Raw genomic sequence first — 18,518 nt, forward strand, 5'->3', positions numbered from 1 at the left:
CAGACCACCTGCCTCTTCCATTAAGCCCCTGCTTGCTCTTTTGACGTGAGAAATACCTTCTGTCTTTCAACAGGAGGGAAAATAATCATGCAAGGTGAGTTGCTTCCACATTTCCCATACCTACGAGATGTCTCGGAGCTCTTCCAGCCAGGTGGGACTCTCTTTTTTTCTTTTATTTTTTCCCCTCTTTTCTCCCCCTCCCTGGCTCTCTGGGCGCAGTTTCATGTTACAGCTCAGTCGGAGGACTCGCTGCTGCAGGAGGTGGCAGGTACATTCCTGCCTCTTCCCTGCTGTGGGAATCCAGCAGGGGAGCAGCCGCGGGGGAGTGACTCCAGCTCCCCCTTCAAATAAAAAAAATAAACCCCACCAAGCCCCAAACTTTCCGCTGGATCTTGCCCCGCAGTTACAGAGTTGCTAAATCTTCCACCCCGATGACTGGGGAGGCCCTTGGGGGACAGAAGGAGGGTGTGGGAGGGGGGACAGGCCCTTTTTGGCAGCAGCCAGGTTTTAAATTGGCTTCGCTGTCTCATAAAACTGCGCTCGGTGCTGCAGCTGAGCCAAGAGCCTTGCGGAGGGGTGGGGGGTGGGTCTTGTAACTCCCCCCTCCATCTTGCTGGAAGTGCCTGATTGAGCCAGTTCAGCACGCTGAACCAGCAGGGGGAAATAAAAAAATAATCCCCTGAAAGCCAGATTGGGATGAACCCAGCTAGGTTGGAATATTTTCATGCCAAAAGGGATGGTCTCCTTCTCCCAGCATGTTTCCAGCGTGCCAGAGGAAAGAAGACCATCCCTTTTGGCAGTGGCTGGTGTTGGTACCACACCCGCAGCCTCACCTGTCTGTCCGACCCTGCCTGTGATTTATTCCCTGTTTAGTTTTTATCTGATAACGAATCAAGTGGTTGAGCCTTATTTGTTTTAATTCAAAGAGGAGTTTAATATTTCCGACCTTGCAGTCGGACCAGGCCTGGCTGCCTCATAGACCTCAGTTCTTCTTGCAGCAAACCCATCAAATGCCAAAGAATGCTACAGGAGGGGAAAAAAACACTTGTGCTGGGAGCAGCTCCTTGTTGAAAAATGGGCTGTGGGAAGGAGCTGGGCACCGCTGGATTGTGTTTCCCGCCCCCACACCCTCTTCCCCCCTGTAATTTCAGTTGAAGAAAAGAGAGTGGGTGAATGGCTCTGGTGAAGGACAAATGGGCGCTGGAGATGGCTTTTCTTCTGGAGAGCATTGTCATGTTTTGTGCAGACACTTTGTGTCCCACCAGCAGGCTGCACTGGCTGGAGATGCTCGTGTTTCTGCAAGGTGTTTTTGCCGCTCTCTGGAATGGTAAACCAAACCACTTATCTGGCTAAAAGGCCTCACTCTAAAAATCATGGTGTTTTTTACATGGTGGTGACCCCCAGGTGACTTTTCCTCTTGTGAGGACAAGGCCCACCTGGGGAACTGCAGCAAGGAAGGAGGACAGTTAACATGGTCCTTTCTGAAACAGACTGAAGGTGATTCTTCCAAATTGAAATTCTCGACTTGCCTCTAAATTGATCAAAGTTAGGTTGTCCTGTGTAAAGTTCCTGTTACGAGGTGGTATTTTTTTCAGGTTTTAATTTCTTTTTTTTTTTTTTTTTGCTTTGTGTTTGTTAGGAGATGCTGGATCAGCCCAAATAAGGGTGTAAGAGAGGCTGGCCATTTTCAGGAGGATCCACAGACAGTCAGTGCATGACTTGTTGCCTTTATCTCTGAGATCAGGAGATTCCTTTGCAGTGATGGATGAATCCACTCTTGAGTGAATAATACAACTGAGAACAAGTAGGAGCCAGTGCTCCAAGCAGACGATTTGTTTAATACGTGGATGCCTCTCCCCAGCCGCGCCCCCCTCCCCAAAAAAAAAAACAACAACCCAACAACTTCTTTCTTCACTGTTTCATTCCACCTGCCTGCAGACGTGCCAACCCCCTGTGCCGACAGAAGGATGAGGATAGGGCCAAGCCAGAGGTCCCGGGGGGATGAGAAGATAAACCAAGGGAGGCTCAGGTTCCCCAGCTCATGGCATCGTGCTCAGTGTGGGGAAAAAAAAGTTGTATATATGAAGGTGAAATATGGGGTTGGGGGATGAATTTGGGGACAAGGAGATGGCAACGGGTAGCACAGAAGTGGAGATGTGGTGTTTAGGAAGGTGGTTTTCTGCTTGTGCGGGGCTGGCTCTGCTTGCCCGCTTTATCTGCAGACTGAGTTTTGAGCCGGTCAGGGTTTTTCTGGAGTCTCACACCAAAGACCTTCTCCTAGTGACATGTGTTTACTCCCTGCTATTACACACACACACACACACACACAAGGCTGGGGAGGAGTTGTGCAACTTCAGGAATGGAATTAATGTAGCTAAGTCTGTTACCATCCTTATGGATGCACTGGAATGACTCTTCGGCAGCTTTAGCATATTCAAACGCACCAAAGGTCCATCTTTTTGAGAGGCTCAATGAGGCTGCGAGATGTGATGGTCATAGGTGTCTGGGTGAGTCTTCTCTCTTTTCAGGACCCCTGGTATCTGTTGCAATCTTACTGGCAAAAGCTCTGATAGCTCAAGGTCATGTTGGTGAAACTCCTCAGCTTTGGCTTTCCTGGGTTTCTGGTGTCCTCCCCTGAAGGATGTGGGATCAGAAGTGCCAGTGACAGCTATGAGCTATATCCTGGAGAATTCTGGTGCCCTATGGGGCAAAGAGAAGATCTTTGCACCAGCATCTCCCCCTTTGGAGAGTGGATATTGCTCATGGTGGCTGTATGTAATTTCTGGTAGCTGAAGGGTTTTGCTACGTAATGTTCCAACTCCATGTAGATTAAACATATTGCAGAGTCAAACTAAACAATAGCATGTGGTTTTCCTTTGTTCTCCCCCTGATAAGAGCTCACAACAGTTTCCAAATCAGGGTGCTATGTGGTGTGCTCAGGCATAGGCCTGGATTTTCATACATTTTTTGCTGAGGGCTGTTACTTCTGAGGAGCTCTTTCACGCTCACCATAGCTTCAGGAGATCTTTTTGTTTCTCAAAAGGTGCATTTTGGTGCAGTGCTCGGATCCTGGTTACCTAAATACTTTGCAGTGACAGCCTATTGCAGCTTGATGGAGATTGGAGTCTCCTCTAATAAAATGCAAGCTAAGGAGGAAAGCCCTGAGGGTTTTTTGGAACAGAAGATGTTTTCTGTTCCTGCCACTAATCTTTGTTGCAGAATGAAGGAGGAATGTATACTTTAAATCTTTGTCAGGGTGTAGAAGGAAGCTGGCAACGGATGTAATAAAAAATGTTATTATCAAAACTCTGTAAATATGTTGAAATTTCTGGCTTAATGATATCATTTTAAATTCAGCTATTCAGACTGAGGCATTTTTGGGGGAAGAGGAGCCTGGTTCTGGATTGCAGAGGGTGGACACTGAAGTATGACCATCTGTGGTTGTGGGGCTTGAGTCTCCTCAGCTCTGTGGATCATCATCCTGGGGACAGATCTTGAGTGACTTGGATGGTAGCATTAAATCGAGGTGCTGTTTTCTACATTATGGGCTTTTGAGCTGAGCACTTTAAAAATGGTCTAGTTTTCAAACTAGCTTTTTTTCCAAATTAGTGCTGTTACTGTTGTAACCAACACGTGGAAGGTATGTAGATTGAGTTTGAACAACTCTGGTTACAGTAAAACACCAGATCCTACCAGTGCAGCCTCTAATCTGCCTTCCTGGTATGACAAGAGATCGAAACTTTCCAGCCTTATTCTTGTTGGTTGGAATAAGGGAACTGCAAGTAACCTTCACCCTCCTGACCCTTCTCGCTCAAGTGGGGAGGCTGCAGGTTGAGGAGGTAGAAGAGCTGAACTGCTTCTCCGAGCCAAAGGTGTGAAGCTGTTTATTTTCACTCTGGCAATGGATATATTGCAGGAGGCTGATGCTAGCTGGCCTGGTCTTAGCATTCCCTACTTATCTGGGCTCTGGCAAGTGTACAAGTGTTGTCCCTTCTAATCCCCCAATATTAAAAAGTCCAGGCACCTTTCTCGGCTGAGTCTGAGATTGCTTTAAAAAACACACAGAGAGAAGCCAACACACCAAAAAAAAAAAAAGGAGGGGGGGAAAGAAAGAAACATGCACTTTCTTTGCCAAGTTGAAATGAAGACTAATGCCGTGGTTCTGCTTAATCTTGTTTTTCTTGCTATCTGATGGATGCTAACTTGGGATGGAAGCAATCCCGGCAGCTGGTTATCTTTGCAGGGCCCCTGCTTGTTGCTGAACTCGGCGTTAAAGTCTTGGGGAATGCTGACATGCGCTGAGGAGTCTCGAACCTTCTTCCTACCTTGTGAGGCCACAGCAGCTGTGACCCTTCTTCTGTTGGGATGTTGTCTCCTGGAATTTCTGCTCTGCCATTGGACATCCAAACAGAAATCCTGTTTAGGATGTGTCTATGCGAGTGGAAACAGGGCACAGTCAGGTGGAAAATTCTCCTTGATACCCGTGGTGAAACTTAACTGCTTTCCTATCGGCTGCTCGTGTTGCAACTGGTTCTGCTCGTAGTCACTGCCATTGCCCCATGTGGTGGGAGGAGGCCGAGGGCTCTGACTCACCCACAGTGGACGTTGCTGCCCCCAAATGCCTGTCTGTGCCGGGCTGGAGGCCCCATTGACGGTGCAGCGTCCACACCACGCTCCAACTCCAGTAGAGCTAGAGAAGCCAAACCCTCGAGCTGTAGTTTCATGATCCTCTGTCCCCTGGATCCACACTTTCCTTTAGCTCTGCTGGCACGAGGAAGGAGGTGGGAAGCTCTGGCCAGTGCTCAGTTGCACAACACCACTGCCAAAGCCCCCCTCTCCTTCACCTGTGTTCTGCTACCCGTCTTCTCACCTGCTACTGCTCTCCTCACATAGGAGCCAGGTCAGTTGGTTGCAGCAAACCTGATTTTCTCATTTGTTTTCTGCCGTTGCACTGAGAGCTTTTGTTGGGGCCTGAGGCTAAGGGGATTGCTTTGTTAGAGGAATATTGTCAGTTGTGTCAGGATTCCTTCCCTCTAGGTTAAGAAGCATGGTTTCGATGGTGAGTTTGGACTTCAATTTTGAAACCAGGTTGGATCTGTTGAGCGTGGGGGGAAGGGAGGAGAACGGTAAAACTGAATTACCCGCTTAGCTTACGGTAATGCTGAAGGATGGATTGTTCGAAGGCTTGTTTCAATCAGGGGAAGAAAGGACGGGCCCTTTCCTGCTTTCTCCCTCAGCTGTCACTGGTTAGCTGGTTTGCTTTTTAATAAGCAAATCAGCTTTTGATTTCTTTTTTTCATTTTAATAAGCAAACCTTTTTTTTTTTTTTTTCTCTTTTCATTTTTCTTGTAATAAGCAAACCTGTTGGTTCTCCTGCCTGTCTGCCCTGGCGGCTGGCACAGCAGTGTGTGTCAGCATTGCGTGTGACACGTGGGGACTGCTGTCCGAGGAGGGCAAGCAGTGGTTCCAAGCAGAGGGACAGAACTTTTGGTTAGGAAGCAGAGTCCAAGTGGCTCGTTCACTCTGGTGCCTGATTCCAGCCGTTCCCAGGCAGGTTGAGCTCTGAAGGGTGACTAACTAAACACAGGCTTCGCTCTCCGGTTCCAGCACGCCTCCCATATCCTGCAGCCATGAGTTCACAGGCTCCTAATTGCCTATGATGTAAGACAGCACTAGATGGGGTTGCTATAAATTCCGGCTGCAGGTGTGGATTTAATAGTTGTGCTTCCCTTTAAGGGATCAGGGGTAGCATAGATCCCTGCAAGTTGCAACAAACTAGTGGGATTCAGGGGTACAACAGCTAAACAAACCCATTTCCCTGCATTTTTTTAGAGCTGTTCCTTGTTGGACGTTCCCGATGGACAAGGTCCATGCAGAATCACCTCGGGAATGAGCTTGCTGTGCTCTAACAGAGCTCAGCCATGGTTGTTCTTCTTTCCATGAACCTCCTCTCACATCCAAACCTACCAGGCATGGGAGTGTGGCTGGGAGCAGACCTTTAGGCAGCATGTGTGGACACAAGCTCCTTTGTCTGATGCTCTGATGACCAGAGCAAGCCTGCTGTTCTAGTCTTTTTTTAAATTGAGCTTGATTCCAGTTATAGGAACTGTAGAGAGATTATAAACATGGGTGATCATCCTTAATATGAAGAATACAAACTTTTTAGAGGGGAAAAGGCAGCCTGAGGCAGCACTGAAGCTTGCTGTGGTCTGTGCATGTGTAGCTTGGGTAATCAGGACAGTGAGTCCCCTCACTCACTTGAGAAAACAGATATGTCTCACTTTGATTTAATATATTTTGATTTAATATATTTTTTTCTTAATTTTTGCCCATATTCTTGCATTCAAGGTCTATTAAAAATGGTGGTGCTTCATAATTCAATCTGCTCTCACACAGAGCTCAAAGTTCCCTTCTGTGGATGCCCTTTCCTATCCCTTCCTTTGGGTTAGTGCTCCACGAACTGAACCGATCCCTCATCCACGTGAAAACTGAACCTCATTTTTCTTTGGCTGAGTTTCTGGCTGGATCTGCCAGTGGATCTGACTCACTCAGTGCCAGCATGATCCCTGGTGCAGATAGTAGAATGCAAGCCACATCCTGAAGGAAGGTGTTGCTGCCCTCCTCAGCTGCAGCCTGTCTTTAAATTGGCTTAAACCAGTTGCAAAATCTCAAATCTTGGTTAAAAAAAGAAGAAAAACACTTTCTCTGAGGAGGGGAGGAGCAGGGAGGGGGCGTTTGCAGAAAGCCCGTTCAAGATGTGACCAAAGGGGAGCAGATTGGTCGGGGGTCATGTGCGGTGGAATTGGTACGGGTGTTGAGCTCCAAACAGGAAAAAATGGGAATATGAGGCCTTTCCTGGCCAGGAAAGGAGAGGGGTGAGGTCTGGGAGGGGGGGAGGTGGGCTGGAAGAGCAAAGGGTGAGAATTTTGAGTGTATTTGGTCTTCAGTTACTGTGATGGGACTGTTAGACTAATGATACCTTCAGATCCCTTGGGGTCTAAAAGCCCTTATTTTGGCATTTAAGTGTAATTGCAGCCCAGCAGAACTGTGTGTTAGGCTAATGCTCTGTTCTTTTTCTTCCCCTGAGGCTAGAAGAGGCAGAAACCATTCCCACTTCATTAGTGTGGCAGCAGGGGGACTGCCTCAGCTTCTTTCTGAACTTAATAATAAAATTAACCTAATTGTTATGCCTCTTTGTGGGTAGGGAAGCGTGGCTTCTGTGATGATTTATTTTTTTTCCCCCCGATGGCTGCTGTGCTGTGGCAGGATGGAAATCCCAGGTCTCCCTGAAGGGAGCACGGGCGTGTGTCGATAGCAAACTGGTGGCTCCGCAGCATTTTCAGCTGCGTGCTCCAGGGAAGCAGCACACAAACAGTTAACTTTTCTTCCTCTGCTAACAAATCCATGTCTCCAGTCAATGCCAAAGCATGCGTTCTTCTATCAAGACCATATGTACGCCAAGAGCGAGGTTTTAAAGTCAAGGTGTTTTTGAAATATTGGAGTGCAAATTAAGTATCTGAGTAATCTTAACTGTCTTCTCGGAAAAAAAAAAAACAAAAAAAATTTCTCTATCAGCCTCACATGTAACTCAAAGGATTAATGGAAAGCTCAACTTTGATCACAGTCCCAACAGCTGATACCAACCATGAGACTTTCCAGGCCTGAAAGCAAAATAGAAAAATTCAGTGAGCAACTTGGCAAAAGATCTGCTCTATCTTTGAGGCAGGTCAACTTTTTGGCTGTGTTTTTAGGCTAAATTTTCTTTTTCCCTCAGTTGCTTAATGTCTTTGTGCATCACCTTTGTCCTATGACAGTGGACCTTACCTGTAAGAGAGTTTGAGTAAATTCTGTATATTTTATAACTTTGGAAAAAGACACATATGCAGTATTACCAAGGTAGGCCATCAGGACTTAAGGTCCTTATAGGAACTTGGTCACTGTCTTGTTTGCTCAGTGCTGTTTGTTTTTCCTGCCATCTGCTGCCTGAGCAAACACTCGGGCTTCATTGTGACAAAAATAGGTGCTATTACCCATGGCTGCACAATCAAGAAGATATTTTAGCTCCACTGAATTGCTCTTGGGATTTGTCACTGATTCACAGGGGTTTTAAATCAGGTGGAGAAAGTAAGGCTGATTATTAAAAAAGGAAAAATTACAAATTTACCTAAAAAGAGTAAAAATACCAATGGAATCATGAAGTAGGAATATGTGTAGGAGAGATTTGGAGACATTCATGGAATTCAAGGCGAGGATTGGGAAGGTTGCGCAACTAATTTCTCCCCTTTAAGTTGTTATGATAAGGATCTAGATACAGTACACTGTCATTTGTTTAATATGTAATGAATTAACATGAACATCATATCAAAGGATGCCTTTTCTTGTAATTTTTGAATACTTTTCTGTTCAGTTTGCTTCCGCAGATGCCTTTGAATATGTTTCACTGCATTCTGACCTCTTCATATCTTTTACACTTGGTTTATAGGGTCACTGTCAGCAAGCTGGTTTTGTGGGGTTTTCCCTTTTGGATTTTTGAGGGTAGAGAAACTACCCAGCTTGCAGGGCTGCTCGGAAGAATTCAGCTTGTTTTCTAAAAGCACCCTCAAATCCCTTTGAAGTACATAATTTTATTACTTACGCTCATGAAATCCTGGCTTTTGTGATGCCATAATTCTAATACAAATGCCTGATTATGGTATTTTAAAAAAATTAAATAACCCCACTTATATAAATGCTTGGCTCCTTATCTCTCTTGCTTGGCTTCCTGTCATTTAGCAACACAGAAACTGTAGTTCCAGTGCTCAGGATGGAGAAGAGAGTAAAACGGGAGCATTTGAGGGTTTTTTCTTGGTTGTTTTTGGGGGGGGTTGTGGTTTTTTGTTTGTTGTTAGTTGTTTTTTTTTTTAACCCAAGCTGTGATTCCAGCAGGACTTTTCTGGGCGCTTGAGCCCTCTCCTCGGCGCGTAATTAGGAACACATTGATTCTTATTGCAGCTGGCAGCTGCTGGCTATTGCCTTTTTCAGCTTCTGACCCCCATAGTCCCGCTGACCTTTCCTGGGGTTAGTCGTAGGCCCTTTTCATTGTGATGGGCTCGAAGTGGCTCATGTGGAGTTGATTATTTCCTTGCTTGTCTGGCCTTTTTGGTGCCATAACTCCAAGTCACTTCCATTTTCTTCCCCTGCTTTTGGCTGACCACAGTGAAAGGAAATGCTTTTGCTGGCGACAGGATCGGTTTGCACGCTTGACTGACTCGATTGAGACCCTGAAAAGGGGGGAGGGGGAGGGTAATGAACACTGTAGGTGCTGCATTTGCTTTTTAAAGGTCAGTGTTAATGATTGAGTGGTCATTAAGCATTCCTAAAAATGAGCCTCAGTTGCCTTTTAGCCATCTCCAACCCGCGCCTCGGCATTAACGGATTCCCCGGCACATCCTTGGCGGAGCCTTGGCACATCCGAGCGATGCGGCGCTGGGCTGGGGACCCGAGGCTTTCCCAGCCACCAAAAGACGGTGGGATCAACCTCAGCAGTCAGTCGGCGCTGCCGCCGGGCAGACTGGCGGGCTGGCCCGCTCTCCAGCGCAAGAAGCTAATGAAGTATATATGCCAGCTGTTACACTCATTTTGCCAGACCCCAGGAGGACAGCATGAAGACAGGCTGTGATCAAAGGCTTTGGAGATCACTGAGGAGCCGAGCTGCAGGAATGTCTGATTGCTTTCTCTTGGAATGCCACGGGCTTCAATACCTTTTTTTTTCCTTAAGGTATCTTGGTGTGAGGTTTAATGATCTAACTCTGCTTGCTCACACTAAAGGCACAGTGTTTTAGTGAATTCCGGGGGTTTTGTTTGCTCTCAATTTAAGTGCTTTGAAAATCGGCAATTTTTGTTGGACTGACAGAAACAGTCTTGGAGAACAAGTTAAAATTAAGTTTTTCTTGGTAGTTGTATAATAAGTGATCTATGGGGAAAAAAAAAGCTTCCCATGCTTTTGGTGTTAAAGAATGTATAGTGTTATAAAGTGAGGCTAGATGATTTTGAGTTCCTGCTGTTGAGGGAAAATGTGGAATCTTTCATATCTAAAGCTGTTTGACTCCAAGCTGTTGTCAGGTTTTCCTAGGGCTTCTTAGTGAAGGCCATTAGACGTGGAGTGGGCAAAGTGAATAACTCCTTCTGTTCCCAGGCATGCTGTTTCCTTCCTCCTCCTCCTTCCCTGCTTTCATGGGACTCAGAGCATTTGGGTAGGAAAGAAATCCTCTCCTCCTCTACCTACAGCATGCTGAAATGGCTCATGGAAGGTCAGAGTAGTTTTGGATGGGGGCTATGAAACCAGGAAGACAGTAAAGGTCAGATGAGATTTGGAGTGGAGTGATGGAGCCAGAAGGACAGTAAAGGTCAGATGAGTTTTGGAGGGGAATGATGGAGCTAGGAGGATGGTTAGATTGATGTGGAGTGGTGGTGACTACATAGCTCTCGTGGCTGTTGGGGAAGGAGATCCTGGCATTCTCCTGCCAGCTGCTCTGAGGTGCCAGGAAGATGATACAGACAGCTAGAGGGAATAAAAACTGTCAGAAAAGGGAAAGAAGAAGTGTAAGATAATGCTTTTTTTTAGTGTCTCTGTCCTCTTCTGCAAGGGTGGAGGTGAGGAGTTTACAGTTAGGCGAATAAGCCAGGCAGGTTCTCAGCTGTGTTTTGAAGGACACAGGATTCTCTGGGGCTGGGTGCCATATGAGAGGGGGCAAGCAGCATTTTGTCACCTTTTAGAGTGTAAAACCTTTTTTGGGGGCAAGCACAGGTAGGAGTGAGTTAATTTGGAGGTGATAGGTAAAGTTGGTTACACTGAGTGGCCCAGACATGGAGACTTGCATTTGAAGACTGCTGGTTTCTGGAGAAACAGCAACAGGCATGAAGCTTTGGGAAGAGAGGAGTACTGGAAACCTCTCTGGTTCTCTGGGCTCCTGGATGTTCATTGGAATGGTGGGGGCAATGACTCCTCCTGACACAAGTCCATTCTCTTCCTTGTTTCCCTTGATCTGTGAGCAGCGAGGTACCATAGAGCTGACTGAGGAGGTCAAGTGCTGGATGAAAGGAACTGGAAGATTACTCTAGATGAAGGTGTCTGGGTGGAAGCAGGAAAAATCCAGGCCTTTCCCATACTGTGGCTTTCGGGTATGTGACACTGGTGGTCTGGAGGAATTGCCAGTGATAGGAGTTAATCCATGAAAACCATGTACATCTCTATTCAACTTTGAATATTGTTTATATGAGTAATTTGGGTTATTATTGTTTTATTTTACTTGTCAAATAAGCAGCCCCTTGAAAGTAGCCCCTTTTCTCCATGACACCTCTTCCTTCAAAGTAACCTGTACTATTTGATCCACCAGTGCTGGAGATGCACCTTCTCAAATGAGGAACACTGAACAGTGGGCAGAGTTGTTCCTGAGTTCGTCTTGGAGTCTGAGACACTGAAATGTCTAACCAGAGTGCTCCTGTTGCCCTTCCCAGTATGTCCCCAGTGACTGGTACTTGCTGTCAAAGTGAGAGTTGAGGGTTATGGAAATGATGGAAAAGTCCTGGTTTTCTATCACTAGGGCTTTTTAATGCTCCAATATGTGTCCATATAATACTAAAGAGGCAAAGTTTGTCCGCTGGGTTTCCAAATATTCCAAAACTATGAGCTGTGGTCTTGCCCTCTCCTCTGTACCTAACAAGGGGCTTCTGTAGTGACACCATCTGCAGAAGAACCAGAAAGAAGCAAATCTTTTTGGGTTATTGCTTGCTGCTCTCATCTTCCCCCTGTGTGCCGGTATCTCCTAGTGAGTCAGAGGTTTCTGCATTCCCTTCAGAAGCGGATATTAGAGTAGCTTTGTTCGGATGCTGAAGTGTTGTTGCTGAACAATGCTGCTCCAATTAAAGGGAATAATTTTTTTTTTTTTTTTTTCCTCCAGTCAAATAATTTTTGTCTTTTTTGCTTTCTTTGACACTGAAATGTCTAACCAGAGTGCTCCTGTTGCCCTTCCCAGTATGTCCCCAGTGACTGGTACTTGCTGTCAAAGTGAGAGTTGAGGGTTATGGAAATGATGGAAAAGTCCTGGTTTTCTATCACTAGGGCTTTTTAATGCTCCAATATGTGTCCATATAATACTAAAGAGGCAAAGTTTGTCCGCTGGGTTTCCAAATATTCCAAAACTATGAGCTGTGGTCTTGCCCTCTCCTCTGTACCTAACAAGGGGCTTCTGTAGTGACACCATCTGCAGAAGAACCAGAAAGAAGCAAATCTTTTTGGGTTATTGCTTGCTGCTCTCATCTTCCCCCTGTGTGCCGGTATCTCCTAGTGAGTCAGAGGTTTCTGCATTCCCTTCAGAAGCGGATATTAGAGTAGCTTTGTTCGGATGCTGAAGTGTTGTTGCTGAACAATGCTGCTCCAATTAAAGGGAATAATTTTTTTTTTTTTTTTTCCTCCAGTCAAATAATTCTGGTCTTTGTGGCTTGCTTTGTGTACTCACTGCCTAACAGTTGATCTTACCACGCCGCAAGCCTGTGAAAGCCAAACTGGTAGGTCAAAGGAGGAGTAGCTGTTGACACTGGCAGCTAGAAACATGTGAAGAGAAAGATAAACAGAGGGAAATCAGAGACTGGATAAAGTAGATCTCCAAAGATAAAGTTTAGTTAAAGATAATGAGCTGGCGTTGTTTAAAGACAGCTGCAAAATAACCCAGTAGCTCCATGTGCTGGGGTTAAAGTTGAGCTCGAATATACGTTTCATTGCTTTTCATAAATAAATAGTGGAGGGAAGATTGGTGAAAAGCAACATTGCCCCCACCCCTCTTCAGCAAAGTGTTTGATGTTAACAAGTTCTCGGGGTGTTTACTTTGTTCTCGGCGTTGGCTGGTGGAACAGCTCTCCTGCCCTTGAACCCAGCAAGAATTCAAATAAACCCAGAGGCTTTCGGCACAGCCATCTGCAGCTCACCAAAACAGTCCTCCTGGAGCTGGGAAGCCAGCCTGGCTCTTCCCAGTAGCTGAAGGGAATTCACTGTATTAGAGCAAACTGCCCCAAAACATGAGCAGATCTCTGCAGGTATTCTTGCAGCCTTCCCAAGCTGTCATTATAAGCCTGGAGAGTAATTTGCAGGGAGAAGTAGCAGTAAGCAAATAGCTCTATAAAATCTGGAGGGATTCTTTTATTATTATTGGAGTCTCTTCCTGATGCTCATTTTACATATATATTTTATGGTGATGTTCTGATGATAAAATACTCTTATTTTAAAATAAACTTTGGGAATGATTTTGCTGTTGATATCTGGGATCCTCCTTGGAAAGCAAGTGGCTCCGCAAGTGCTTGATAAGGTGGGTCTTAGTGCTGGTTTTGTTGCACTTGTTTCTACCAGTGAAACTCTCACTGTATGTGTGTTAGAAGCATGTTTATATACACGTCTGATATATGAGAAGTTTAAAATATATGTTGAAAATTATCAGCAGCACAATTGCACAGCCAGGCTGATAAATGAAGTAACTCTGCTAAATGAACTCAAATCTTATCCGTCACAGTCTTACATAAGGCAAAGAGAAAATTCAAGTGAACGACAGCTGCAGATTATTTTTTTCTTTCCTTGGAGAAGGGAGAGTTTGATGGAGACTGAGCATCAGAAGCTGGTTCTGAGACTCACCTTGTGCAAGTTCGGTTGCTGGTTTCACAATTTAGTTTGTGCGTTGCTGGTTCTGTGATTCAATTGGCAATTTTAGGTGCTGAAAATGAGGTTTTATAAAGCAGAATGGTCAGGTGAGAGCTGGCCAAGGAAAGGACTTTCTTCTCGTAGGAGCAGCAATGTAGATAGAAGCACACATAACAGGTGTCGCAGCACTAGAGATGAGAAAGCTGGTTTGGAAATATAAATGAGAAGGAGATGAATCCTGGTGATTTGTTTTCAGCAGATGTTTGCCACCGCTGGGCTGTGAGAGCAGGGAGCAGATGACACGGCTCAGCAAGCGGGTTCAGAGCAATTATGAGCAGTAGCTGCATAGCAGCGTGTAGATTCATAAAAAACTTGTAAAACAAGTGCAGCCTGGTGATAGATGGTCAAATGATTATTGTTTGCAAACAATATTATCTCCAACAGATAAGCTGTTTACTTTGGACTTCCATTCCACTGGTTGGAAAGTAGTCTTCATTCATCAAGGCAGTAAGGTTCGGCACGGATGCCTCCTGCCCCAGCTGTGGAGGAAAAATCTTAAGAGTAAGAATAGTCCTTGGAAACATGGTTAAGCTCAACTTCTAACTCTTTTTTACAGATGGTTTCTATATTGCAGGGTATTGGCTTCTTCCTGGCTGCACCACCCCCCCCTTTTTTTTTTTTTTTTTTTTTTTTTTTTTTAAACCCCAAACACTTTGTTGTGAGAAAGTTAAAAGACTAACTCCTGGAATTTACAGTAGACATCTGTTTGTTTGTTTTGTAGCTGTTTTGGTGCCTCATCTTAGTCCGAAGCTTCATCTTTTCAACTCCTGTGATCTGGCGCTATGCATCCAGACCCCAGATGCTTACAGGCACTGCTCTGCATCACTGCCACGGGACTCATCACTGCCATGAGTTCAGGTAAGGCCTCAGCTCCACGATTTGGAATTTTTGGAAGGTGAGCCCCTCCTTTTGGGTGAGCAGCCATTTGGAGTGTTTTGAAGCAGCGCATTGTCAATAATCCGCTTTGGAGGAAGTGTGGCGCGCTTCAGCACAGCCTTAAGCTGAGTATGTGATGGTACCTTTGAAAATTTGTCTCCAAAGAAGTGTTAGAATGTTGGAAGACTCTCAGTTCCGTGGCTTTGTTCTTTGGGAACTCCCTGGACTTATAGCTGGACGCTAATATTTTGAACACAAGGTTTTGCTGCATGCAGCGCATCTCATATTCCCATGGGGTTGGGAAGGGTTTGAAATTTGCAGGGGGAAGGAGGGATCTGATCTTTGGAACATGAACACTGATGCGTGGTTGCAGTTGGAGCAGCTCTGGCATTGGAAAAAAGAAGAGGGATGGTTTTAATTGACACATCTGCTCTGTGTAGTCAGCTTGTCTTAACGTAACCACACAAAAAAGAAGCTTTTACTACTTTTAGCACTTCATAGCCAATCGTTATAAGCAAATGGAATAAATTTGATTTTTCAAGCAGTCATAGGAGATAAATTCCAGCTGTGGGGTCACTGCTACCAATTTTGACTTTTACACTGAGCATAAAGTGTTGGTGTCATAAGCAAAGGCAGGGGCAAAGATGAAAGTGACAGTGACATTTCCTAGCTAGCAAACTGAAAAGGTCATTGCTTTTCTCTTATCCTTAGAAATTCAAACGGAACTAATAGGAAAAACAGCATCCTAATTAAAAACTAAAAATGGACATCTGGAGTCCCATGAAATGCTTGGATACCATTTTTCATGGATTTCATCTTTTTTGTTAACTGAAGCCACACTTGCATTTCGAGTTGTATTTTATGTTTATGCAGATAGTTTATGGTTCTGTTAAAAATGCGCAGTTTCTCATCTGAAACTCATAAAGAGAGTTGGATGGACTCACTTTAGGAGAAAAGCATGAGCTGAGGGCCCCACCTACAAGAAAACTCTCTTACTTGGATGTCGTTTAATACTGCCTTGATCTGTGCTATCTGGAATTCCTTAGCTTATTTACAAAATATAAATTGTTTTCTCCTGCCACTGCATCTATTTTTAATGTATTTTTTTTTCCTCCTGTATTTCTAACAAAATCAAAATCATTGGTGTTAGTTGCCTTTTGCTTGCTCTCTTCATAAAAAATCTTCAGTGCAGAATTCCATAGAAAACAAATGGAAATAATTCCCAGTGTTTTCTTGGCCAGGATACGAAAAAATTTCCTCCAACAAGCAGGAATTTTCTTTTGGCAAATAAATGGCTTCTCATAACCAAGTTTTGTGGAACAGAACCTTTTATTTATTAGCAGCTTTTCCTGTTTCTGTTCATCTTTACTCGGTGAAGATAAAGGATGCCCAATTCATCATTCTTGTCCTAATGAAGTCCATATATTTGGAATTAACAAGAGCCTTTGCTGCTCATCCAGCTTTTTTTATCCTGCTATTTTTAATTAGTTCTGCAGACTCGGAGTCAGTTCTGCAGAAGTACCTGGCAGGCTGCTGCCATCTCTAAAATTTTACAAGTCACGTCCTGGCCTGCTTCAGTGGGACAGCTCAGCCCCAGCTCCATGTTCCTGTGCTCAGTCTCTTCAGGTGATGGGGCCATTTCCCTCCACATAAATCCAGTGGGATTGCAGGCTTTGCTGCCACGAGCAAGTCAGATGGCTTCACCTCTTGCCCTGGAGACGTAGAATCATAGGGTTTGGAAGGCACCTCTGAAGATCATCAAGTCCAAACCCCTGCTGCAGCAGGAACACCCAGGGCAGGTCACACAGGAACACAACAAGACGAATCTTGAAAGCCTCCAGAGAAGGAGACTCCAAAACCTCTCTTGGCAGCCTGTCCCAGGGCTCTGTCACCCTCACAGGAAAGAAGTTTCTCCTCATGTTGAGGTGGAACTTCCTGTGTTGTCACTTGGTGCTGTTTCTCCTCGTATCACAGGCACCACTGAAAAGAGACTGGCCCGTTCTTGACATCCACCCTTCAGATATATGTAGACATTAATAAGGTCCCCTCTTAGTCTTCTTTTCTTCAGACTAAACAGCCCCAGGTCTTTCAGCCTTTCCTCATATGGCAGATGTTCCAGTCCCTCATCCGTGTAGCCTCCACTGGACTCTTTCCAGTATATCCCAGTCCCTCTTGAACTGGGGAGCCTACAACTGGATACAATACTCCAGATGTGGTCTTAAGAGGTCAGAGTAGAGGGGGAGGAGAACTTCCCTTGACCTGCTGGCCACACTGTTCTTCTCACCTTCCCTGTACTCTGGAGCTGCCTTTGTTTAATTGCCACTGCTCTCCTCACAGGGTTTGAATCTTGTCTTGAAGTTTCCCTGGTGTGGGAGAGAGTGGGAATCTGTCCTGAGTTCCCTTTGCAGAGGAGAAGGTGACACCTCCTTAAGTGTCATTAGCAACCTGGAGTTTAGAGACCCTGTGTTTGAACCAAATAGTCTTTTACCAATGTTTAATCTGAGGAAAGAAGTTTGCCAGGTCTGTGAGCAGTGACAGAGCTTTGGGAGAGAGCGTTAGTATCAACCAGATAATGGACAAGGTTTCATACAGGCCAAGTCATCTTTAGTCTTATCACGTGTTCATGCAAAACGCTGTTCACTAACTGAATATTTACTTTTTTTTTTCCTTTTAGATTTAACTCCCCATTTTATTTCTGAGCCCTTGTCCACTGTTCAGAAGCCTGGTGGGCCTGTCCGCCTCAGCTGCTCTGCCGAGCCCCCCACAGCTCATCTCTCTTGGCTGTTGAATGGGAAGCCTCTGGATAGCAAGGTGGGAGAAGTGGAAGTGCAGCCGGGATCCCTGACAATCACCTCCCTCAGCCCGCCAGCCCTGGGGCGCTATCAGTGTGTTGCCAGCAGCAGCGCGGGTGCCGTTGTCAGCAGCCCTGCCACGGTATCCATGGGCAGTAAGTCCAGTTTTCCTTATATTTCTCCCTCCCAGCAAGTTATACAGACCTCAGGTGGTTTTAGAAAACATCCAGTTTCCTGTTTTGGGTTGTTTATTTCCTCAGTGTTTAGTGTATGATCATGTGTACTCTTTTATCCATTTTTGGTTTTTTTCCCCTCTATTATCTGAGACCTGTCAGGTGATGCAGCCCTGGAAAAGATCCCCCCAAAAGCTTGTGGAGCTCCATGCTCGAAAGGTTTTAAAGACTTAGCTAGACAAAACCACAACTGATTGATTTAGTGTTGGTGATAGCTTCATTTTGAGCTGAGGGCTGGGCTGGAAACTGGAACAGGCTGTCCAGGGAGGTGGTGGAGGCATCATCCCTGGAAGTATTTAAAAGAAATACAGATATAGGACTTAGCAGCATGATTTAAGCACTGAACAGGTAGATTAGGTTGTGGTTGGACTTGATCATATCCAAGGTCCTTCCTAACCAGGATGATTCTATGATTCAGGAGTCCTTTCAAGCAAATAGAAATATTATTCAATGAAATAACAGTAATTCCAGTTAATTGACCTGACAGTGCAAGGTTCCCAAAAGCTTCTCTTCATAAAGGATCTTGAAACAGCAACTGAGCTGCCATACTGTGGCAGTAACATGATTAAGAGTTGATTAGAAAAGAGGAGAAATGAGTGGGAATTCTTTCCTGGGAAAGAAGTGGGAGCTGCAGGTTTTCCTTGTCACTTACGTCACTTCATTTGCTCAAAACTATCCAGATGTTCTTCAGATGGGGACAGTCTTCTGTCCTTTTAGGTACAATTTCTCTGGTTCTTCTAATCAGTCTTTACCCTAATGCTTGATCTGTAAATTATTTGCTCTTAAAGGACTTCAGAAGAGGAAGGGCAATGTTTTCCACATGGAAAGGATGATGTGCTAAGAGAGGGAACATAATATTCCTGCACGAGCAGCGTTTGTCTACTGGGGATG

At 45.1% G+C, this 18,518-nt stretch overlaps 1 protein-coding gene across 1 annotated transcript in view; it reads left to right on the plus strand.

Annotated features, from left to right (window-relative positions):
* Positions 1 to 14,508: 14,508 nt before the first annotated feature.
* CDON (cell adhesion associated, oncogene regulated) overlaps positions 14,509 to 18,518 on the plus strand; it is a 35,069-nt gene continuing 31,059 nt past the window's right edge. Inside the window, exons 1-2 of the mRNA XM_010008092.1 lie at positions 14,509 to 14,584; positions 17,277 to 17,558. Coding sequence (XP_010006394.1) covers positions 14,509 to 14,584; positions 17,277 to 17,558 — 358 coding nt within the window. The remainder of the gene's footprint in view (positions 14,585 to 17,276; positions 17,559 to 18,518) is intronic.

The sequence above is a fragment of the Chaetura pelagica genome, unplaced genomic scaffold (genome assembly GCF_000747805.2).
Source record: "Chaetura pelagica isolate M959 unplaced genomic scaffold, ChaPel_1.0 scaffold32, whole genome shotgun sequence".
Classification (NCBI taxonomy): domain Eukaryota; kingdom Metazoa; phylum Chordata; class Aves; order Apodiformes; family Apodidae; genus Chaetura; species Chaetura pelagica.